The 25,207-nt window shown below is 43.7% G+C and overlaps 1 protein-coding gene across 1 annotated transcript in view; it reads right to left on the bottom strand.

Annotated features, from left to right (window-relative positions):
• Window positions 1–25,207, bottom strand: part of ATP2B1 (ATPase, Ca++ transporting, plasma membrane 1) — a 124,843-nt gene that overhangs the window by 44,148 nt on the left and 55,488 nt on the right. Inside the window, 2 exon segments of the mRNA XM_015415355.1 lie at window positions 10,883–11,008; window positions 11,093–11,347. Coding sequence (XP_015270841.1) covers window positions 10,883–11,008; window positions 11,093–11,347 — 381 coding nt within the window.

Below are 25,207 nucleotides of genomic sequence, written 5' to 3'. Positions count from 1 at the left end.
GGGGGGGAGGACCGGCCTCGCCGCTGCCCCCTCGGGGAGATCGAGTGGGGGGGAATGGAGGAGACGGAGCTCTTCTCCCCCCCCCACGAGTATCGCGGGTCCTCCTCTTGTACTTTCTAATTGGGATATCATACTGGACATCTGAATATTGCTCAATGTTTTCTGTATTGACGTGATCAATATGGTAGACCTAACTATCTCTCAGCAACTTAGATAACTAGGGACTGACAACAGTTACAGCATTTGACAGGCACTTGGGAACTCTTAGTGTTTTCAGCTTACATGTGTTCCCGGTAGAGGGTTCCTAGTAGAGTAATCTCAGAGCAGGTGGTTAGTTTAAGAGTCTTTTTTTTTTGGCAGTCTGCCAATTTTTTGGGTAACTAGTTCTGTTCAATGTATATGGGGTAATATACTGCCCAGAAGGGGCTACCAGTTACTAACCCCTCAGCTTTAGTACTTGAGAAGTTCTGAAAGTTTTATCTTGTCTAGCTATAGCCCAGGTCTGCACACTGGAAACAATATGAAGCTTAATGAGAACGAGTGCATTACATGCTGTTCAGCTGAGCTGAAGCTGTCTATCATTAATGAGTTCTGAGGTCAATCAAGTTCTCAGTATTGAGATGCTGCAGAAATAGCAGTTATGCATAAATTCAGACTTTAGAGGTAGTTTCAAAAGCTTGTCTTGTGCTGAATCCCAACTTGAACGTGTGCTCAATGTGACATCTGTATGCACAAACCTTACAGTGCTTATGATCTATACATTATTTCTGAATTGGATGATCACAGGAACTGGACCCAGGGGAGCTTTTCACGAAGATGGCTTTTAATACCACCTGGCTATTGTGATGATAATCATACACATATGGCAGCCTGACAATATGTATCACCTAAATGACAGACTAGTCAATTGATTCATGTTTTAAAATGAAGGCACCAAGATGATATTTTCCATAACTGTGGCAGGCAAATGTGGCAGGCAACTGGGTTTGACTACTGTAAATACACTCTGTGCTTTTACCTGTCAACAGTGCTTCCCAAAAGAAGCTTCAGTGCTCTAAACTGACAGTTCAAAAAGCACTTTATGCGTCATGTGTGGAAAACAGATGATCAGGAAACCGCTGAGCGGGTGGACTTTGGTTTCTCTTTAATCACCTTTCATACAAATTTCCTAAGTCTTTTCTTTGGGGGGGGAGATAAGAAAGGGTTAAAGAGGTTCTAGTTCATTTTCTTCCAAAAGGAAATCTCTTGAAAAGGTTAAGATATCAGCTTCTTCATCCCAGCTGTCAGTTGATGTAATTCTCATGTTCAATATGGTATTAGAAGATTTACAGTGGTTTCTTGCAGCTTTATGGCCAAAATTCAAGGTACCAGTAATTTTTTCCAGTGCTAAGTGACCTCACCATTTTGTGCTCTTCTCAGAGTGTGTATGTTCAAAGCAACAGGAAGGTGATGACCCTGCTCCCAATTCATGTGCACTAGAAGCAAAAAATGACTCTGTATAGGCTCCACAACCAAACTGAGTGCTACTATACTAGGGTAATAATCAGATCAAGTTTGGAAAAACAGATCCAGAAATTGCAGCCAGCTAACCATGTTTCATGAACCACCCTTATCTGAGATTCCTTTAGTACATTACTGAAAGAGGGAATCAAATTCAGCACAAGACAAAAGGGGCAAGATAATGAAGGAAATGGAATACAAGGGAAAAAAGTAATTAAAAAAGGAGCTGAAAGATGGGGAGGAGAGAGAGGAAAAAAAGGAAACTGATTCAGAGAAACCTAGTGGAGCAGCTCAAAATACAAGGTAGCAGATGGTCTACAAAAATTAATGGGTAAAAAACAGATGGGGGTACAGGCCCAGAGCTCAAATACACTACAAAGGTTGAAAAAGAGGGGTACAGAGGTAGCAGGAACTGCCAGGGAATCAGGGAATGGGGCAGAGGGGAAAAAGGAATGTTAATACAATGATTGTAGTATAGCTAAAAATATTAACATTTTTCTGTGATTAATCAAGAGCTGTTACAAATGCTGAATCTTAGAGCAGAACTCACAGTGCTGTCGAAGTTATACAATATATCAAGAGAGTATGAATATTCCTCAGGTTGTTGCTCATGGATTATCTTCCTTACTTTTGTTTTCTGTCATATTTTACTGATGACTACTGTTTAATGTATATTTCTAACCATTCTAAGGGCTGGTTTGTGGAAACGTGGGATTTAGGAACATTTGTAATGTAACAGTCCAAAAATATACTGGCAAAGTACAACGTACAGATGACACAATGCTAAAACAGAAGATTTGTGTCACCGTGAATCTTCCTTCTCAGTGGTCCAGGGGTGGGGCAGTCTCTATGTCTGGGACAAAGCTCCTCCCTCCTGACAGGCAGGGTCACCGATTTTGTGCAGTTCCTAGGGGGAGAGGCTTCCCCCTCTGAACCCAGACTGGTCCAGAAGCAGTAAAGCCCCTCTTAACAAATGTCATAAAAACAAAAGAAAGCAGAAAAGAACCTCCAACTAACAATTAGGAGGAAGAACTACTAACCAGACAATCGTGCTAGATATGCATGCATAGCTATAAGACCATTCTCCAAGAATAACACCCAGGAGTGCCCCCCAGGGGAATGGAAGGATGACCAAATCACAGTAAGGAGGCCCTCTATTTATACAGCATGCCCTCCCTACTTCAGGAGCTGAGTCACTAGTTCTACCCTCAGATGGGGAGACTGCCCCACCCCTGAACTACTAAGAAGGAAGATTCATGGTAGGTGACACAAATCTTCTATTCTCCAGTGGCTCGGGGTGGGGCAGTCTCTATGTCTGGGACAGAGAAAAGCAGTATGCCCAGGGAGGGAAGACTCGGACCCTACATCAAAAGAGTATGCTGCAGGATCCTTCTACCAAAGGCAGCCTTAGCTGAGGCTAACTTATCAATCCTATAGTGCCTGGTAAAGGAATGAACCAACCTCCAAGTTGCAGCCTGACATATGTCATCTATGGAAGGAAATGATCTATAGGCTGTGAATGTTGCCGCCCCTCTGAGGGAATGTGCCGTAACTCCTGGAGGGGGTTCCAAATCTGCAGACTTGTATGCGAGGAGTACACACCCCTTACCCATCTAGTGATAGTAGACGTAGATATGTTGCGACCCAAGGAAGCCTTCTTGAAAGATACAAACATAGCGTCAAGTCTTCTGAAAGGATCTAGTCCTATCCAGGTAGAAACTCAATGCCCTCTTAACATCCAAACAGTGCCATTCCTTCTTTTGAAGGTGTCTGGGATTAGGGCAGAAAGTAGGATGGACCAATTCCTCTGACCTGTGAAAAGCCGAATTTACCTCTGGAATAAAGGCCAAGTCTGGGCAAAGCACTACCCTAATATTATGGAAGACACAAAGCTCCTTGTCTACTGAGTGGGCTTTGAGCTGTGACACACTCCTGGCCAGCGTAATGCCCATGAGGAAGATGGTTTTGAAAGTCAGTTCCTTGAGAGGACAAGTAGCTATGGGCTCAAAGGGATGCTTAGAGAGAGCCTTGAGTACTGTATTTAAACTCCAAGTTGGGAAGCAATGTGTCTGCAGAGGGTTAATCAAGGCAGTACCCCTTATGAACCTTCTAACATGGGCATGCTGTGACAATAACCTCCCTTTATGGCTCCCCTAATGGCTGAACCTTCCTGCAGGGGAGAAAGGACATCTTCCACGTTGGCTGAAAGTGGTCCTATTTCCTTACTAGAACACCAGGACTGGAAAACTTGCCATGTATTGTTATAAACTCTAGTGGTAGAACCTTTCCCAGAGGTTACCATGGTGTTAATAACCTTGTCTGTGTACCCTACTTCTCTAAGTTGTAGCTACTTAGCCTACAAGCTGTGAGGTTTAGCAGCCCTGCCTGAGGATGACGAATGTCTCCCTGTCTCAGAAGGTCTTTCCTGACTGGACGATGCCAGGGCTCCTGGGTGGACAGCTTGAGAAGGTCCTGCAACCATGACCTCCTCAGCCAAAAGGAAGCCACCATCACTACTTCTGCCTTGAGATTTATGATTCTCTGAATCACCTTTTGGATTAGCTTTGAGGGTGGAAAAGGATACAAAAGCAGGTTCAGCCAGTCACAACTTCAGGCATCCACTCATATAGCCTGTGGCGATCTTGTTCTTGAGACAAACTGGGGCACTTGGGAGTTTTGCTACATCATAAACAGGTCCACTTCCATCTTGCCGAAATTGAACCATATCTGTTGGAAAGTTTCCATGTTCAGCATCCACTCTCCCCAATTTAGAATCCTCTGAGTGAGCCAGTCCACTAAAGCAAATGGCCCTGATCAACTTCAGATGGATCTCTGCCCGATGCATCAACCTCTTTGCCTCTGCATGCAGCAATCCCTTGGCGGTTGATATAGGATTTGGCTGTCATATTGTCCATTTGAACTATAATGTGTTGTCCTGCGAGAAGATCTTGGAATGACATCAATCTTAACCTTATTATCTTGAGCTCCAAAAAAGTGACGCTCCGTGATTACTCTTCCTGAGTCCAGAGGCCCTCGGCCATTCTTCCCTGTGAATGAGCCCCCCCTGCCGGAGAGGCTGGCATCTGAGGTAAACTTTGTCCTCTGTGGTTCCCAAAGTGTAGTCCCCTGCTGGAACCTGGAAGGATTTACCCACCACTGTAGTTCCTGAATCAAGAAACAATCTAACTGAACCAACTTGAAACTCTTGCTGGCTATGAGGCTCTGGAAGGTAAGAGAAACCTCTGAAGTGGGCAAGCATGAAATGTGGGCCACAGGATAATATCCTGACAGGATACCAACATGCCCAGCAATTTTGCCAGAAACATCAGCTTTATGTGGGATAGATTCATGAGCACCTGTATTTCAGAAGTTATTTTCTCCTGTGATAGGAAAACTCTATCCTGAACTGTGTCTATGACTACTTCTAAGTGAAGGACCCTTTAAGATGGGGAAAGATTGCTTTTCTCCCAGTTGATTACGAGCCCGTGGTTCTGGAGGCATGAACCCGTGGTTCTGGAGGCATGCGTGATGCCCATCCTGCATCCCCTGCAGGTGAGATGTGGACCTGATTAATATGTCATCCAATTGTGGGAATATGGACACTCCCTTGGTTCTCAGGTGTGCTATCAGCAAGACCAAGACTTTGGTGAACACTTTTGATGCTGTCTTTAGACCAAAGGGGAGAGCCCTGTACTGAAAATGGAACCCCTGGACTTCCGGTCTGATGGCGCTGCGAAACGGCCGGGCTCCGGACGAGCTCCGAACCGGCCGGCTCCCCACGCCTTTTTGGGGCTTTTTCGCTTCCACCTCTGGAGGAGGAGGAAGTAGTAGGGGGCTTGCCGGCCCCCCCCGTTGTCGGCGAAACGCGGGGGGTGCTGCCGGTTGCCTCGATGCAGAAGGCGAGGTTGGAGGAACACGGCAACGTGCTCACAGCAGCGACCGACCTTTTTAAATCCTTTTTTTTTCTTTTCTTTTTTTTCTTGTTCTTCATGATGCTTTATTCACGGTGAGACTTTGTCTGTTTGTCTGTTTTCACGGGTGCACTCCATGATGAAAAGAAGAAACTGCATGAAAGTGCAGAAAAGGGCAACTCGAATGATAAAAGGGTTGGAACACTTTCCCTATGAGGAAAGGTTAAAGCGCTTAGGGCTCTTTAGCTTGGAGAAAAGACGACTGAGGGGTGACATGATCGAGGTTTATAAGATTATGCATGGGAAAGAGCAGGTAAAGAAAGAGGTACTTTTCTCCCTTTCTCACAATACAAGAACTCGTGGGCACTCCATGAAACTGCAGAGCGGTCAGGTTAGAACGGATAAAAGGAAGTACTTCTTCACCCAAAGAGTGATTAACACATGGAATTCACTGCCACAGGAAGTGGTGGGTGCTACAAGCATGGACAGCTTCAAAAGGGAATTAGATAAGCATATGGAGCAGAGGTCCATCAGTGGCTATTAGCCACAAGGTATAGCTAGGGGCTCTGGGGCAAGTGATGCTCTGTCTTCTTGGTGCTTGGGGGGGGGTCAACAGTGGGAGGGCTTCTAATGTCCTGGCCCCACTGCTGGACCTCCTGATGGCACTGGTATTTCTGGCCACTGTGTGACACAGAGTGTTGGACTGGATGGGCCTTTGGCCTGATCCAACATTGGCGGGAGAAGAAAATGGCGCTGGAGACGCTCCGCAACGAGCTGCGGGATGCAATACTCCTGGAACTCAGGTCAGATCATTTTAAAAAACTTTTGAAGGAAGAATTAAATAAGACACTTACATCGGTTTGGGATAATATTTTGGGCCGTACACGCTGTGTAAATGGAGAAGAAAACTGTAATATAGAACAACCAAAAAAGACACAAGGACAAGACAAGCTACTGGTAGATATGCAAGAAGGAGACCTGTATGTAACTCAGCACTTACTTACAGAGAGTGGGTCACAGGAATTGGACTTATTGACTTGCACCCCTCCAGAGGAGAAGAAAAGTTTAAGAACGAGAGCTGGGGAGAAAAGATACTACAACATTTTCCGGAGGAAAAGAAAGAAAATAAAAAGAAAGAGAAGAATGTTGAAAGTTTCAAGGAAGGTTAAGGATGATACTGTTAAACACCTGAATATATGCATAATGCAATACAGGAAAGTTGAATGGGGAGGCAAGTTAAGGGAATTTAAAGATCATAGACATGTGAAAGAAAACAGGGAAAATCAAAATAAAAAAGAAATAAAATATAAGTTGACTGTAAAGGACTCCTACAGCTTGATGGCAAGTCAATGATTTAAGCCAGGTGGCTATGATAGGATGATTTAATTGGGGAGACCGCAGTAGAAAAGAAATTAACTCCTTAGGAACAGTTAGCAGCGGTAGAAATGATATATAAGATGTTTGAGCTAAAACTATTTGAAAGCCCTTGAATTTACATATGGGTCTGACCTGCTTTAAGTGAGAGAGGATATAATAAATTAGCTGATACAGCCTAGTCAATTATTCATCTGTTGAGTTTTTGATGTATAATATAACAGATAGGACAGATCAAATGGATACTGTGTGAGGATGAGTGGTTATATTATATTAGGCGTATTAATTTTCTGTATTAATTTTTTGAGTGGGATGCGAGCGGGAATGCCATAATAATGATAATACTTCAATAAAATGTGGTTCTGAATCAAAATAAAGTTAGACAGAATAAACAGCTGAATTTTAAGCTGACTAGGAATATAAGCAGTATAATAAAAAGCAATAAACATAAGTAATATGTAACAATATGATATCTAGGAAAATGGTGTGCAGGAGTTGAAAAGAATTACAGAAACTATGTAATGAATTGGTCAATTTGATTTTGGATTTATGTATCATGGAAGACTACAATATTGGTTATAGGATGGTGATGGTATTTGTGTTGGTTTGTTTTGTTTAATGTTTGAAAAACCCAATAAAAAATTAATAATAATAAAAAAAATGAAAATGGAACCCCTCATATGAAAAACGCAGGAATCTCCAATGTGATGCCATGATTGGGATATGCAAACAGGCCTCTGAGAGATCTATTGGTGCTAGGAAATCTCCCTTTTGGTTGGACGCTAGTATGGACTTTAGGGTTTCCATCCTGAACTTTGTCCTTTTTATCCACCTGTTGAGCCACTTGAGATCTAAAATGGCCCTCACACCCCTGTTCTTTTTTGGGATAATAAAAAAGACTGAGTAAACCCCTAAGGATTTTGGGACTCCGGCACAGGCTCTATGGCTCCTATGTCTAAGGAGATGTTGAATGGCCTTGAGAAGAAGATGGTGTTTTTGTGGACAATGATTTCTTGGCACCTGAAGAAAGTTCTACTAAGTATCCATTTGACACCGTATCTAGAACCCATCTGTCTCCTAGCCTCCCATTAATCCGTCCTGTCCCCCCCACCCAGGCAGGGATGGTGAAATATAAACTGAAATAAATAAATCTGTGAAAAACTGAAGATGACCTCTTATCTTTGGAGGCTCTGCGTCCCTGAAATAGTCATGCTGAATTGGCTCTTTTTGGATTCTTTGGACTCTGACCTGGTGAGCTTGAGGAGGAGGAATTATGTCCACTTGGATGTTTGGGCTGCCATCTCCCCTTGAATCATCTAGGTGAACAAAAGCTTGGGGGCACACTTAGGTTCACAGGAGGAGGAAAAATGCTTCTTGGTCCTACTCTCCTTTCTTCGGGACTGTAGCAACTTCCTTTTGTCCTTATCCTCAACCAGATATGTCCATATCCTTCCCCAAATAGATGGACGACTCTAAATGGAACGCTCACTACTTGGGCTTGGGATGAAGAGTCTACCTTCCAACTACGAAGCCAAGTATTCCTTCTGGCAGTTACACTGGAGGCTATTGCCCTGGCTGACAGTTGAATGGTGTCCAGCAAGGTTTCTGTGGAGGAAGCAGCATCCAGTGCTATTTTCTTCAGTTCATCCTTCAGTTCTTCAGGGATGCTACTGTCTGCTGCCGACAGATCTGAAGCCCAAGAAAATACTGCTCTAGCAAATAGGGAACTAGGTGTGGATACTCTGAGGGAGGTTGAGGAGGCCTCAAAGTTCTTATGCAGGGCCAGCTTAATCCTCCTATTGGAAGGGCCCTGGGTAGACTATCCGCCTCTGCTGGTAGGACTGAGTTGGAACACAGACTAGTTACTGGAACATTCTCCAGAGGAAGTATAATTTTTTCCACTGCATCTGGTACCAAGGTGTAAAACTTGGAAATGATGGGGTATTTGATTTGGACCTGGCTGGTGCCTCCCACTCTGACTGAACCACCTTGCCAAATACTGCCGGGAATGGGATCCCTATGGGGGAGGACCCCACTTTTGGGAATGCTCACTGATCCTGCAGGTTTGCTAGGGGCAGGAGCTTCCACTTCCTTGCTATTTATTGGAATTAATTCCAGAATACAAAGCACTTTTTGTAGAATCTTGTGGAAAACGTCCTGTGTGAAAAAAATGAGTCTGCATGGTGTTCACCACAGGGTCTTCTTCATCTGATAGCTCCAACTCTTTGTTATGGGCAGAGGAATCAGAACAGTTAGATTCCTCATATTCATTCCGCAATAAGGGGCTTGTCTCTCTACTATGCCCAGCAGGGTAATCTAACCTCTTCTTTTGGGTTGGGAAGGAGAATGGGAGCTTCTATCTGCCCCCCTGCTGCAGAACTGGAGAAAGAATGGCAGCTGATCCTACTAGGAGACTTAACTGAGTCCCTAATACTGGAAATAGCTTGGGAAACGGCATATCTAATTTCTCTCTGCATCTCCCCTCTAATCCAGCTCAGGAGATTGCTCTGAGTATCTTCACCTGTTATGTCCACAGTTGGGGGTCCTGCTGGATCACACCCTCCTTGGGAACCCTGTGCCTGGGCAGGAGAGACTGGAAGGTCAATGCTCGATACTAGGCCTTCTTTGTCCTGACTCTGAAAGGCCTGCCCTCACTGCCATTTCCTGCCTAGAAACTGCTTGGAACCAGCCTGATTGGCTTTGGAAAGGGCCCCTTCTTGCTGGGCTTCCGTAGTTCTGCTGGGGCTGGAAAAGCAGGAAAACTGGGCCTTGCTGCCTTCTGCCTGCTTGGTGATCCTCTGAAAACTGCGCGGAGGGCCTGGGCGCTCCGAGACATCAGCTGCCAACACGTCTTTAAGTGGGAGAGAGAGTGACTGGGGAAGCCCCTGGCCCTGAGGGCTGGAGACCCCATGGTTGAGTGATCTGGCTGGCAAGGAGCTGGGGTGGGGAGATCCCATCTCTTAAAAGTACTCCCACTGGCCTCTGCTGCCAAGAACCTTGACCCGAAGGGGGGAGAGTGAGGTCCTTTCCACTCCATTGCAGGAAAGAGAATGAGAAGGTAAAGAAATCAAAGGAAATAACAAATTAAATTAAGAATTGCAGCACTCAGAAACAAGAGTACAGCTGACGACTACCATCTGCCTTGAGGCAGGGCTGAAAACCCAGGTTCAGAGGGGGAAGCCTCTCCACCTAGAAACCACATGAAATCAGCAACCCTGGCTGTCAGGAGATAGGAGCTTCCTCCCAGATGTAGAGACTGCCACACCCCAGACCACTGGAGAACCAGAAATGCCCAGCTTAAATTCAGTCTCTGCCATGAGCTCTCCAAGTGGCTTTAACCCTTAGCCTTAGCTTTCCATCTACCACAAGGATAATAATAATACTGATCTACTATACAGGACTGTTGTCAGGAATACAAGACAATATATGTGAAGCGATTTTAACACTTGAATGAAAGCTCTGTACAAACACTAAGTGGTATATTATTACATTCAACAGAATTTTATGTTATAAAATTATGGGCCACAAGAACCTCCTACACGGCCAACATTCATGCCATTCAGACATGCTCCAAACAGAATTTGATTAGTACAGTTGGTATTCTCATACCATCTGTCCACTTTCATAGGGTTTTAAAGTTCCATGAGACTGGGTAAGAAGATGCAACAAGTCCTCAAAGATATAATTTTATATTAAAAATGGCTTCACTGCTGAACAGTTTTAACAGCAGTATAGTTAAATGGATATTGCCCAGGAGGACAAAACTTAAAGGACCACTGCAATATCATCAGTTTAAACTGTAAAACTGTTTTAATAACAATTAAACATGGTCACAGAAAGAGAAACTGCAACTATACACTCTTACACTAATTACATTAAGAATGCTTGTATATCTGAAATCCTACCTGTTGTCAAGACCCATCTCTGTGGTTCCAAGGAGGTTAAAGGCAAGATGCATAATACATTAGTTCACTAGACCTTAGCATACTGTCACCCAGGAAGACTGTGTTTCACATAACCTAGTTTTAAATGTAGGAAACTTTGTCCAGTTTCCAAATACCTCATACTGAGATCTTAGCCATCATTTGATCACGCACCTGAGAGCAACATAGGATCTCGATCCAACATTTTCTTAACATGATCAGATTCTCCAGTCAGTGAGCTTTCATCAATTTTGAGGTCATTTCCCTGTATAAGTACACCATCTGCTGGTAAAAGGTCACCTAAAAAGAAGAAGCCAAGAGCTGTATTTAACATCCCCTCAATATATTAGCAGAAATGTCAGAAAAATATATGAGTATATTTACCATATTTTATTTGTGCAATGTCACCAACAACTATGTCTGCTATGGGTATCTGGATGACTTGGCCACCCCTGATGACGGTAAACTTCTGTTCTTGTTCAATGCGGCTCTGTAACCCCCTGAATTGTTTCTCTTTACTCCAGTCATTGAAGGCTGTGACTATTACCACACAAACAACAGACAGGAGAATTGCAGCTCCTTCAATCCATCCTGTTTCACCTTCTTCTTCTTCTTCACCAACTGAAACTGTTCCACATACTAGAAGAAGCAAGCAAATAGTCAGCCCTTCATGTTCAAATGTTAAATCTGAGAACAGACCAGAAATATCCAATAATTGATTTTAGAAGTTATCTCATTATATGTGCCTACTTGCTTATTCAAGAATTGTGATGCTTCTCCCAATTGCCCAGCTTAAAATACTTTCCAACTAGCTTTCATATTACAGAGAAGTCAAAAGAAAAAACCTTCCACTGAGTTTAACTACTGGAAGATTATTCAGAAAAAATGCACACAATGTGGACAGTAGGGCTTGAAATAAGGCCCCTTTTCAAATTCTCTCATCTTATTCTGTACTAGATCTAGAGCTCTTGGAGTTAGGGGGGAAAAAGCAGACACAGAAGACTAAGTGGTCTGTATGATACAGTACAGACATCTTATAATTTGTTTCTGGGCACACTCTACAGGTAGGGCAAACAGAAAGTCAGGTGGCTCTGTGTGCATTGTTGAAAACTACTTCACCATTATTACTGTGCTACTCTGTGCTATTTGACACACCCCAAGGCAGGGAAATCAAGCAAGAGTGTCACAGTATCACTTCATTTCCAATACAGTATACATTTATATGTGGCTCATTGCTGCAAATTTCTTACCATCTGTGAACTGACATTTCAAACGCTGAAATAAGAATTACTCTACCACACTGCATGTGGAAGAATGACTGTTTAGGAATTACAATATTTGTTTTCAGATGAGGTAGCACTCTCTTCCTTCCTTTGTTCTCCCACCCCAACAAAAGCAACAGAAAACAATACCACGAGCAACAGAATATATTTTAATTATACAGGTAAAGAGACTCTGATGCAGAAGTAGTGGGAACCTTGTTGGATTTGAGTATCTGTTCAGTTCTACATACAAGTGGATCAAAAAAATAAGATGATTTATTCCTCTACAGGTTTTCTCACCATTAGACCAAAAGCACAATGACGGGGGTAGGGAGGGGGCTTAGATCAACAACTACTTAACCACCTCATTGTGATCATGGGACACAAAAAAACCTAATTTTTATATCCAACTTCAGCAAGTTACACATCAAAAGGTTACATGTAATAAAGTCTAATGCTGTCTTGGCAGAATGCTGCAGTAAGTGCATATGTTTGGTGGCTAGAAGTGGTAGGAACCTTAGTTATTCTCATGCATTGCTCACAGATACCTTTTGATACTTTCATTATATTAAGTATTAAATGAAATATTAAAAGAATTTTGATACTTTCATCATACTGGGGAGGGGCCATGGTTCAGTGGTGGATGATCTACTTTGCATGCTGGGTCCCAGGTTCAATCCCTGGCATATCCCAATAAAAGAATCTGACAAGCAGGCAATGTGGAATATCTCTACCCAAGACTCTGGAGAGCCACTACCAGTCTGAGTTGATAATACTGACGGATGGACCAACGGTGTGAGTTTTATGTGTGAGACAGCTTTTAATCAAGTTCTGCCCAATGTTTTATTTTCCAAAATTCTAAGCATACAATAAAGAATTATTTAACTTGTGTCTTTGTTATTAGTAGATTCTTGTTATGCCAGCAAATTCAAAATGCTACTAAGCAATGTGTCTGTTGAGGAGATGCAAGTTAACTCATCACAGCATTCAATAGTTAAGTGTAATACACCTTGAATAAAACTTAATTGGTCTTAAAGGTGTCACTGAACATGAATTTTGTTCTGTTGCTTCAGACCAACATGGACAACCACCTGAATCTAGTGAATAGAGTGTTAGACTAGCTTCTGGAAGACTCTGGTTCATATCCCCACTTTGCCATGCAAGCCTGCTGGGTAATTTGGAGTTCAGCCTAACCTATCTCACAGGTTGTTGTGAGGATAGAATGGTGGAGAGGAAATCCATGTAAATCCCTGATTTGGGTCCCCACTACTGAGGAGAAAGGCAGGATATAAATGAAGTTATTTAACATCTATATGCGCCCTCTCACCCAGATTGCCGGGAGGCATAGGCTAGGGTGTCACCAATACGCAGACGACACCCAGCTGTATCTGTTGTTGGGCGGCCAGTCCAGCTCAACCCCAGATGACCTGGATCAGGCACTTCAGGACATGGCGGGCTGGCTTAGACTGTCACTGAACATGAATTTTGTTCTGTTGCTTCAGACCAACATGGACAACCACCTGAATCTAGTGAATAGAGTGTTAGACTAGCTTCTGGAAGACTCTGGTTCATATCCCCACTTTGCCATGCAAGCCTGCTGGGTAATTTGGAGTTCAGCCTAACCTATCTCACAGGTTGTTGTGAGGATAGAATGGTGGAGAGGAAATCCATGTAAATCCCTGATTTGGGTCCCCACTACTGAGGAGAAAGGCAGGATATAAATGAAGTTATTTAACATCTATATGCGCCCTCTCACCCAGATTGCCGGGAGGCATAGGCTAGGGTGTCACCAATACGCAGACGACACCCAGCTGTATCTGTTGTTGGGCGGCCAGTCCAGCTCAACCCCAGATGACCTGGATCAGGCACTTCAGGACATGGCGGGCTGGCTTAGACTGAGCCGACTGAAATTAAATCCGACAAAGATGGCGGTCCCATGCCTGAGTCGGAGTAGGTCGGGGGTAGGGATCCCACTACCAACCTTCGATGGGGTGCCATTGGTCCCAGCACCGAGGGTCAGGAGTTTGGGAGGGCTCCTGGATGCTGCCTTAACAATGGAGGCCCAGGTAACAGCCACTGCCAAGGCAGCCCTTTACCATCTATGGCTGATTAGGCAGCTGGTTCCCTTCTTCGAACGCAATAACCTGGCAACAGCGATTCATGCTATGGTCACCTCGAGACTGGACTACTGCAACGCTCTCTATATGGGGCTGCCCTTGTCCCAAATCCGGAAGCTGCAGCTAGTGCAAAATGCGGCAGCCAGGCTGTTGATGGATCTCTCCATTCGAGAGCACATCCGACCTGCGCTGAAGGCATTGTACTGGCTGCCAATAGCATACCGGATTCACTTCAAGGTGCTGGTTTTAACCTTTAAAGCCCTATATGGCCTACCTGACGGACCACCTTTCCCCACATGCCCCAGAGAGCACTGAGGTCGGAGACCCAAAACCACCTGACTCTCCCCAGTCCAAAAGATGCCAGATTGGCCATCACCAGATCTAGGGCCTTCTCAGTGGCGGCTCCACACTGGTGGGACGAGCTCCCGGAGCACATCAGGGCCCTGCGGGACCTTTTACAGTTCCACAGGGCCTGTAAAATGGAGCTATTCCACCAGGCCTTCGATTAGGAGCCGCCACTGATGAACGAGCTATTGACAACATCTATTATGGCCCGCATGTTACTGGCACTTTACTGGGATACTGGTCTAGTCATACTGGGCCACGTTACAACGATTGCCATCCACACTTTGCTATTTGTACTTAATCTGCACTTTATTTATTTATTTATACATACTTTCGGCTTGTATCCCGCTCGAACCCCGAGGGGTCTCTGAGCGGCTTACACAATTATTTGTTCCCTAACTAAGGCCACAATCATGGGGGGCATTGGGGGGGGGGGGGTGACTTCCTACCAGCACCTGGCACCAATATATATTATTGCTGGAATTTTATCTGTGTTTTATTGTAATTTTAACTTATTGCAAGCCGCCTTGAGCCTGCTTGCCAGGCAAGGCGGGATATAAGTCGAAGTTAATAAATAAATAAATTAGATAAGAAAACACTACAAGCCACACACACAAGGTTAGTAAATGAAAAATTACCCAACTCTATGGATTAAGTTCATTGTTCAGATGATCTTTAAATGTAGAGATGGATCAGTATGGTGAGTAGGGAGCAGGGATAGGATGGACACATAATTCATTCTGGACAGGAAACCTCCATCTAGGCCTGTCTCCCATCCATTCTAACAAGGGCCCAAATTCATTCTCTAGTAGATTCAAATTAGATTCTGAGCATCCCAGACAAACGCAATTTATGAATTAGGTATTACTTTCTGAAAAATTAGGAGGTGGTGAGAATAGATGTACAGAAAGCTCCCGCTAGTCTGATTTGTAACCCAATTTTGAACTGAAAGCCCCATGGCTACCTTGAAGGATGACTTACACTAGAAGACAGGAATAATATGCCTCTCAGGTTTTTCTTTTGTACTTGCCAGTAGCTTTTTTTGACCATGGCATCCTTCTGGAATGCCAAGTTTATTTAAAGGCACTATGATGCAGTGGTTGCACTACCACTTGTCAGGAAGGTTTCAGGAGGTAGTATTGGGCATCTACTTCTCCTGTGATGGCCCACAAAGTTCCATCTCATTATCACTGTAGTGGTTGCAACAGCTACATGAAGACTCTAGAAGAGGCTATTCAGGGATTTAGGATGAAACACTATCCAGCTCAGTAGGTGAAGCAGTGGACTTATTCAACTGGTGTCTGGTCAGTGACTGACTGAATTAGGTTAAACAACCCAGCTTAAAACAGACACACTGATAATAGTAACGAGTGGGGTTACTCTCCCCTGAAGGATGAGGCATGCAAGATCGGGAATACTCCTAGATTATTACCATGTGTTGCTCCTGGAATCTATAGCAGAAGACATGACCAGGATTGTTTTACCAATTTAGGCTAGTATGCCAGCTACCACTGCCCCTAAACCACAGTGACTTTACCGCTATGATGCATGCACTGGTAAATAGTATATGGGACGGCCTTTAAAGTTAAAAATGCAGCAATCAATGTTAACTGTAAAGCCTACAGCAGCATATCATGCCCATGCTAGAATAGCTACACTGACTCCAAATCAGTTCCCAAGCACAATTCAAAGTGCTGGTTTTAACCCTTGAAATCCTACACGCAGCACTCAAATTACATAAGAGCAGGGGTCATTTCCTGCAGGAGCGCACAGGAGCGGCGCTCCAGCAGTAAAGAGCCCAGGGGGCAGGCACATGCAACAAGCCCCACCCCCTGCTCCCAGCAGCCCTCAGTCAGAGCAAGAAGCAGCCAGGTAAGTTGCAGAGCCCCCCCTCCAAAACAGTCCAGTGGCACCTTTAAGACCAAGTTTTATTCAGGTACAAGCTCTCCATCCTCTGCGAGGACAGATCTGCACATTCTCCCCCCCCCCAATAGCTAGCAATCCAAAACAGTCCAGTGGAGCCTGAGCAGTGGGTGTTGCCTTCTGACACACTTCTGGTGATGTCAGGGGGCGTGGCATATGCAAATAAGTTATGCTAATGAGCTCCTGCACCTCTTTTTCTTCAAAATGACCCCTGCATAAGAGACAGTGTCCCCCTCTTGTGATGGACCCGTTAGCTATTGTTTTAAGAAAGAACCAAAGGGAACTATGATTCCTTCACACCTTCACATACATAGCTCTCTGTTCAAGGCACCTTCCCTGCCTGGTTCTTTCTATGTGATCATATGCCTGACTGGATTACATCTTCATTACTTTGTTTCTTCTATCCAGACTCACTCATGATACCAGAATCTCTCTTGAGCCAGCAGGCCGCCCCTCTCCCTGCATGTATTTGGTTTGGGTTAGATAACTCTCTCCTGTCTACCAACAAGAGTCCCAGCTGTTTTAAAATCTACTACATACACAGACCAAGAAAACCTCCCAGCCAAATGGAAATCACCTCACTGACTTCCTTTACATCTTGGGCCAGTCACAGGATCCAAAAGAACTCTAGCCTTAACTCTCTCCTGTCTATCAACAAGAGTCCCAGCTGTTTTAAAATCTACTACATACAGGGGTCATTTGGGGGGGGGACGCGGGGGGACGCCATCCCCCCGGGTGAGGTGCGGGAGGGCGGGGCCTGGAGCTCCCTGCTGGTGCCCGCTGGAGGTCACCGCCGGCTGTGGGGAGGACACACTTCCGGTGATGTCAGGGGGTGTGGCATATGCTAATGAGTTATGCTAATGAGTCCCCCTAGCTCTTTTTCTACGAAATGACCCCTGACTACATACACAGACCAAGAAAGCCTCCCAGCCAAATGGAAATCACCTCACTGACTTCCTTTACATCTTGGGCCAGTCACAGGATCCAAAAGAACTCTAGCCTTAAGGCAAGCAATGTACTGAACACCAACAGGGGAATAAGAGTTGTGGGGAGAAAGTTCAATACAATGACCATCAGGAACTACACAGAGAAGTGAATTCTATTTAGATTAGAGGCACTGGGTGGGGTGGGGGGGCTTTCCAATCTCTTTACTTCCCAATGATGCAGAAGGTGAAATAAGAACAATAGTTATTTAAAATTCTCTTCCAGAAATATGTTGTGAGGGCATCATAAGGATATGTTCCAGCAAAAAACAAGGTGAAACTCTCTATGAATATTAGTAAGACTGCAGAGAGATTTCACTGGTTAAGAGGAGTTTCATTAGAGATAAAATAATCCACAGTATATCATTACCATCCTGTACCACTCACCACTGTATCTCATGTAATACCTATTCCTTAGGGGAATCTGTTGTACAAAGTCTCGTTTGCGAATAGCACAGTAAGAACAGAAAGGATGCAGATTACTCCTCAAGGTTTTGAGTGATTTTTTACGGGGAAAACAGGAACCAAAAAATAATGTTCACAAGAACCAAGTGACTTAGTTCTCTCATTGTGGTGTAGTGAAAATGTAGTTAAACAGGAATCAAAATTTATTGGTCTTCATAGACTGTGTAGTATGAACCAAAGAGAGCATACAGTTCCCTGGCACTTTGACTGTGACCTACTGCCAGGCTTATAAGGCATACACACAGCAATGACCCCAGTATTTCTAATCCCTCTCCAAGCAGCTTGCTCACATATTTTCTCTATAGAAAGAGCAGGGCTATTTTTGGGCAGGAACGCACAGGAACAGAGTTCCGGCTGGCTTCAGAGTTGGCCACACCCACTACAGCCAAAACCTCTGCGTGTGTGTGGCTACAGAGGGAAGGCATGGAGAGCAACACCCCCCCCCATGACTCTGAGGCAGGCGGGCCAGGGAGGGCCCTGGAAAAATCGGGGAGGCATTTAAGTGGCTCCCCGTGCCTTCTTCAGCCTGTCCAAGTGCCGGCTTGCCCGGGCTCCCTGCAGCCGTGGGGCAAGCCAAGGGAAGGCAGTTTAAAGGGGGGGCTTGCCCGGGCTCCCCACAGCTGCGGGGTGCCTGGGCAAGCCAAGGGAGGCATGGAGGTGTGGTCTAACATGCTAATGAGCTACACTGTCAGGGTATGGCCTAATATACTCATAGGTTTCTGCTGTTGGGTGTGGCCTATTATGCTAATGAGTTCCTGCTACAAAAAAGGCCCTGAGAGAGTTGTTCCAACAGCAAGGAAGGCATTCCATCATAGTTTACTCTTTTGAAAACAACATCTACATGTACTATCAGTGTGCCACGTTGTCCTAACAGGGCTAGGACTGGTAGACCACCCCAAAAAAGTGAGAAAAAAGACTAAAATGGCAGGAAAAGAGACTGAAAAGAGACAAAAGAGACCAAGTCACCAAGTGCTCCAGATATGGTTCAAATGTTGATGCTCACGTTTTCGCACTAAAAATTCTGATAAATAAAATACATGTAAAGGTAAAGGTTCCCTTGCTCGAAAGCCAGTCAAATCCGACTCTAGGGTTACAATACTCATCTCCGTTTCAAAGCCGAAGAGCCAGCGCTGTCCAAAGACGTTTCCGTGGTCATGTGGCCGGCGTGACTAAACACCAAGGCGCACAGAACGCTGTTACCTTCACACCGAAGTGGTACCTATTTATCTACTTGCAATTTCTTGCTTTCGAACTGCTACGTTGGCAGGAGCTGAAACTACAGACGGGAGCTCACTCCATCATACGGCACACTCGGGTCTCGAACTGCTGACCTTCCACAGCCTGCAGTTCAGCGTCTTAACCACTTGAGCCACCGCAGCTCCCTAAATACATGTATTTTTCAATAATCCCCAACCAAAGAAAGGCTGGTGTCGGTACCTGGGTTTTGTTGTGCTGAGTGCAGAGAGGACAGACGCTCCAGGACGATTATTCTCGGAGGATTCTAGTCGCAGGATGAGCCTCAGTGGTGACAAAGGAAGGGGGAGGTTACTTCTGACCTTCGTCCCCCTCTTCCCTGTCTCCCACTTTCTACCATTTGGCCCTCCAAGTCTCTGCACATGGAGTCAAGCGGGCGCGTCCTCCTCGGCTCTCCCTTGACTTCCCTCTTAAATAATCAATTTCTAGGCTTCCCCTCCCCTCACCTGCCAATCATTGAGAACTCGCTCTGGGTATGTTTCCGCCTTTCTGCCCCGGTGGATCTTGTCTACAGGATATCGAGGTCACATCTTCGTCTCCGCGGGGGTTCAATCTCTCTTTCTCTTCATCTTACTTCCTTTGGGCTTCAGACCGTCTCCAGTTCTCAGTTCTGTCAGTCCAGCCCTCTTTGGTGAATACTTCCTGGTCTTCTTGTCTGCTGTATCCCTCCTTGTTTTCCACTCCCCCATCTCCCCAGCTCTTCTCCAGCTTGATGGTGGTCTCCTTGCTTGGAGATGGGAGGTAACTCCCATCTTCCCTGTGGGGCAGAGAGTCCGAACTCGGACAGCCGATTGAGACCAGAAACAAATGTGTAAGTATACACATTTTGTGTAACTACAAAATGATAATATATTTTCTCTCTCAAAATTTGAGTGGGATGTAAAATTACATCAACAGCCACACTAAAAAAACTGAAAAAGTTCTTTAGCTTGGCATCAAATACCTACCTAGTGGTTTTCTTCCCATTTAAATTTTTCAGTTTGTTAATCAAGCTATTTTTAATTCCAAAACTTCCAAAAAATATGTAGTGTATCACACAGTAGAATATACTATGTGTGTGTATATATGCATATATATATTCATGCACAGTATATAACTTGGTTTTTAAGGCTAAGTTTGTTTCTGGTCCTGGATGGGGTATGATTTCTTCATTTATTATTGAATAAAAACAAAAACCACACTAAAAAGTATGATTAGGATTTTTTTTATTAAATGGAATGCTAATTCAATTAAAAATAAATCAAGAATTATTAGGTTTTTTACCAAAGAAAGTAGTGATCAAACTATTTTTTCTTTTCTCTACAGTTTTTTGAAGAGTTTCCAGTTCTTTAAGTTTTTGCCGCTCAGTTCCACGCATAGCAACATAGCCTTCCAACATACCCTGTGCAACACTAACTTCCTGCATATTTCCTTTCTGTATTGCTTTCAATCATTTATTGGCTTCTTTGAACAGACGATCAGATGCTTTAGAAGTTGCCTCATGGTCCTTTTTTGTCAGTGATATGTTACTTTCTATCTCAGCAATTTTTTCCCTAGACTCTTCTGCTTGTTTAGCCTTTTCTTCCATCTCTTAAGCTAAATGTATCTCCTCCTCTTTCTTTTTTTCTTCCTCATCTTTCAATCTTTTTTGTTCCTCTAAGTACATTATGTATTGCTTATATGCACTTTGTCCCATAGCAATAAGTTTTGATGTCATGGGAACCAGTTCAGGTTTATTTCCATAGGTTTTCAATGTATCTTTGATCAACAAAATTGCATTCAATGTTCGTTCACAAGTGGAAGCCTTGTCAAAGCCCATCTTGGCACAGAAAAACACCTCTCAATGTCTCCATTTCCATGTGATAGAGACAATGTAGTCTTGATAACTTTCGCTAACTCTTGATATCCCCCCACCCCAGCTACATTAGTTTTCTTTAAAATTTTATCCCAAAAACTATCAATTCCTCCTTCAAAAGCTGGGCAGTCAGTCTCCATCTGCAACATTTTCCATTCATCAGTGAGAACTTCTTCTTTTGTATCGATAGGGAGTTCTCTGGCAACTGAAACTACATCTTGACAGCTTTGTCAGGTTTTCACAAGAGAAGGGTTTAAACATCTCAGAGCTTTCAGCAAACTACAACCTTTCATTGCCTTTTCAATAAAGTATTTGCATCCAGCAACATAATGCTCTTTAGCATTTTTCATAAACACCAAGAAATCTTTTTCTGGAAGATGTGAATGTTTCTTTTTAACTTCCCATGAAACAACAACATCTCTCATGGGTAACATGTTTTTCAAATCAAATAACTAATTCACATCATAGTTACCTTCAGAAACAGACTTGCAAACACGTCTAACCAGTTTCCCTAACAGTTCTTGTAGCTGAGGGTATAGGATGTGAATTAAAGGTTCACCTCGTTGGAATCTTTCGGTGAAGCTAGTGAAAGGTTCTGCAGAAGATATAGTGAAATACAATTCTGCTCTTATAGTTGAGCAATGTAAAAGATTGGCGATCTTTCTGTATGAACTAGACTGTAAAACAGCCTGATTCTTTGTTGATGGAATGAATTTCAGAAAGTAATGATTTACTCCTTCCCACTGTTCAAGCAGTCTCTCAGCAGCAGAGCGAAACGTAAGCCACCTAGAAGGAGAATGTTTGAGGAATTTCTTTTGAGGTAATTTGAGATCTTCTTGTAACTTTTTGTATTCCTCTACCCTTGCTGGCCACCCCTCAAAGTAGTGGTAAACATCAATAGATAATTCAGATGTATCTTCACCAAAAGTCTGCAAGACTTTCAGATAGGAGTTGTGAACAATGTGAAGGGGGCAGGTCCCGATATCAACTAATCCACATGACCTCATTTCAATCAAATTTTCATTGAAAAGTCTGTGAACTTTCTTATTCACATTAGGACCATCCGAACCAATCATCAGCAGCTTGTAAATGGAAAGGTTTGCCCTACTGATGGCAGTGTGAATTTTTTCATGAAGAGTTTGTGCATCAGCTTTCCCGATGAAGAATGTCTGCAAATGTCTTGAAACTACTTTACCTCTACCCTCTGACCAATATCTCACCAATATCTGGAGCTCCTTTTTGTCTTCAACATTGGTTGTTTCATCAAAACAGACTGAATAAAAGGAGGTTCCCACATCATCTGAGATAATCTGTTGAAAATATGGTCCCAGTGCATCAGCTATTAAATATCATATCTTTTTAGAGCTTAAAGAAAACACCCCCTGGAAACATTGCATCAAATGTTTCCTTTATGCCACTGCAAGAAGATGCTGAAAAGTTGCAACACACCGACTTCATAACCCAAATGTTGCCGCATTCTTCGAACTATAGAGTTTAATAAGAGGTGCTGAAGAACTATGGCTTGATCCGGGATATTCACTCTGGATTGTTTCAGAAGAATCACCAGGATTAGCTGCAACTAAAACCATCTGTTTAGCCCCTAGAACATCAGAGGCTAATTTTTTATGTATAGCATAGTCCAAGTGTTGAAAAAAGAGCATGAAGACCTTTGTTCTGCAAATCTATTGTACACACACAAAGTTCGCAAAACACTTCAGTTTCACTGTGTCTTGATGCCCATGCTAGTAAACTGGTTGTCTTGGGCTGTTACCATCTATATTACTGTGTATCCTTGATGCCCATGCTGACATAAAATGTCCATTATGGTCTTTTTTAAGAAGCCAATCGGCTCTAAATTTGCACTTTCCCATCATTAACATTTCAGTTCACGGATCAGCAGCCAACCATTTCAACGTAAATCCTGAAAGAAAGGAAAAAAGAATTAGAAAATGAAAAAAGTAAAGCATTAAAGTAAAACACTAATACTAAAAAAACTAAAAAAAAAGATACTGATAGAATAAAACTTAACACTGTAATAAAATGCAACACGCCTAATATACTAATGAAATGTAACATTTTCAAGGGGTGGGGTTGAAAAAGGCCTATGCAGGAAAATGATACAAGTTAGCTTCTTCAGAGCATCATAACACACACACACAAAATTTGTCTACATTATGAGCAAATTCTCATTATAAAAAACTCATAAAAAAGAAATACTAATCGTACATTTAATAAGACAAATCACATACCTTTATTGCATTTGAAGAATAGTACATCCCACAAGTCCGTTCCACAATTTTAATTTCTTGAGCACTTGAAGGCACAAAAAAGGAGGGAAAAGAGACTTATTCTGAAAAAAGAGACTTTAAGAGACTAAAAGCTAAAAAAGAGGCCCGCAACCGAGGCATGTCCTAAGATCGATGCTTCCGAATGTTAACACGTTGCCAAAACCAAGACCATACATGACTTTTCAGCAACAGCTGGTTCCAGATCTAGTACAATCACAGTAAGTGATGCTGAAAATGTTCGTATTGTCAGTGTTAGCCCAGTGATGCTTCTCAACTTTTTCTGACAGTTTGGTTTAACATGAGTGATGTTGTACAGCATACTGCAGGTGTTGCTCCCTTGTGAGGAGCATCAGCAGGTGCGCCTACTGAATTTCATTAAAGGCGTCTGTATTTTTAATTTCATTAAAGGCCCCTGTATCTTTTTCATCATCACTACAGGACTGTCTTAATCCAAGACTTTCTCCCAGGGGTCTTTTGGGGCCGGAGCGCACCGAAGCACCGCTCCAGCAGCCCAGGAGCTGGCACAAATGGCAGTGGCAGCAAGCCCCGCCCCCAGCTCCCCATGCCCATTGCCAGCATCCTGGGGCCCACGCTGGAGTGCTGCGGCCCCGGGGAGGCCTGAGGAGGCCCGTCGCTGGCCTCCTGGGGCCCGCGCTGGAGCACTGAGGCCCTGGGGAGGACTGAGGAGGCCCGTCGCCAGCCTCCCGGGGCCCGCACTGGAGCGCTGCGGTGAAGGATCCACGGGGGAGGTGAGGGCTTGATGTGGGTGGGGTGGGAGAGCCTTCCTCCCCCCATCTCTTTGCCCTCTTTCTTTTCCTCCTTTCCTTTTCTTTCTCTCTTTCCTTTTCTTCCTTCCTTTCTTTTCCTCCTTTCCTTCTCACTCTCTTTCTTTGCCTCCCTTCCCTTTTTCCCCTTCTTTCCTTCTCTCCTTTTCCTCTTTCCCGCCTTCTTCCCTTCTCTTTCTTTCATTCCCTCCTTCTTCTGTTCTCTTTCCTTCTCTTTTTATCCCCTTCCCTTCCTACTTTCCTTCTCTTTCTTTCCCTCTTTCCTTCCTTCTTTTCTTCTCTCTACTCTCTCTCTTTCCTTCCCTATTTCCTCCTTCTGTGGCTCAACTCTAGTGACCCAAATGTTCTTTCTTTCTTTGCTCCCCCCCCCCCGCAGGCCAGCTGGGGAAGGGAAGGGGAGGGAAAGGAAATGAGCTCCTGCCCATAGGAACTCCACTATACACACAGATTTTCAGAATCAGATTGATATGTAAAAGTAGGGATTTCCAGCATTGAAACCTATACTGTAGAAGTCTTCCAGGGAAGCTGCTCAGAAAACAAAAGAAAACAATTTTTGAAACAGTCTTTTGAGGAATAAGACCTTTAACTGGTAACACAGCTGGAAAATGATATGCATCTCTGCCCGTCTAGTTTATTATCTTCTGCCACTGTGTGATTTGCAGTGTAAATGTTTTTGGATTTTGGAATTTATTATTCAATAGTTTAAGTTTTATAGAGGTTGGAGGGTGCCTGTTTTACCACAGGCTGCACTGAAGGCTCCTTGAAATAATATGGTGGGATTCAATGCTAAATAAATACACTAGACATTTGCCATTTATAACTTATTCATGGTAATTATTTCATTAAATTTTGCAGGAAATTTAGTTGTTTTGCTACCGGGAGGCAGCAGAGCCCTGCTCCCTAGTAGCAAATATACCATGAGCCATCATTGGGATTTGTCCATGCTTTATACCTCACATTTAGCCCGTCTAACATGAGGAATTCGCAACACAAAAGCACTGATAACTACAGATAATCAAGTATGGGGTGGAAATTTTTTCACAGAAAAATACAGCATCAGATGTACAAAGCATTGTTTTACCAGAGTGTTTGCTTTCTGCTGTCAGAAGCAGATATAATTAGGGGTGAGTGAGCCTTGCCCCAGCTCCATTTCATCTTTTGCTCATCTCACACCAAAACTAAGGCATTCTGCATTCAAACAGCTGAGGAATCATTCTTTTCATACTGATATCAAGAGTTTACA

The sequence above is a fragment of the Gekko japonicus genome, unplaced genomic scaffold (assembly GCF_001447785.1).
Source record: "Gekko japonicus isolate JY-2015 unplaced genomic scaffold, Gekko_japonicus_V1.1 scaffold686, whole genome shotgun sequence".
In the NCBI taxonomy this organism is placed as follows: domain Eukaryota; kingdom Metazoa; phylum Chordata; class Lepidosauria; order Squamata; family Gekkonidae; genus Gekko; species Gekko japonicus.
The sequence above is the reverse complement of the archived record's forward strand: the minus strand, read 5'-3'. Positions and strand labels throughout refer to the sequence as shown.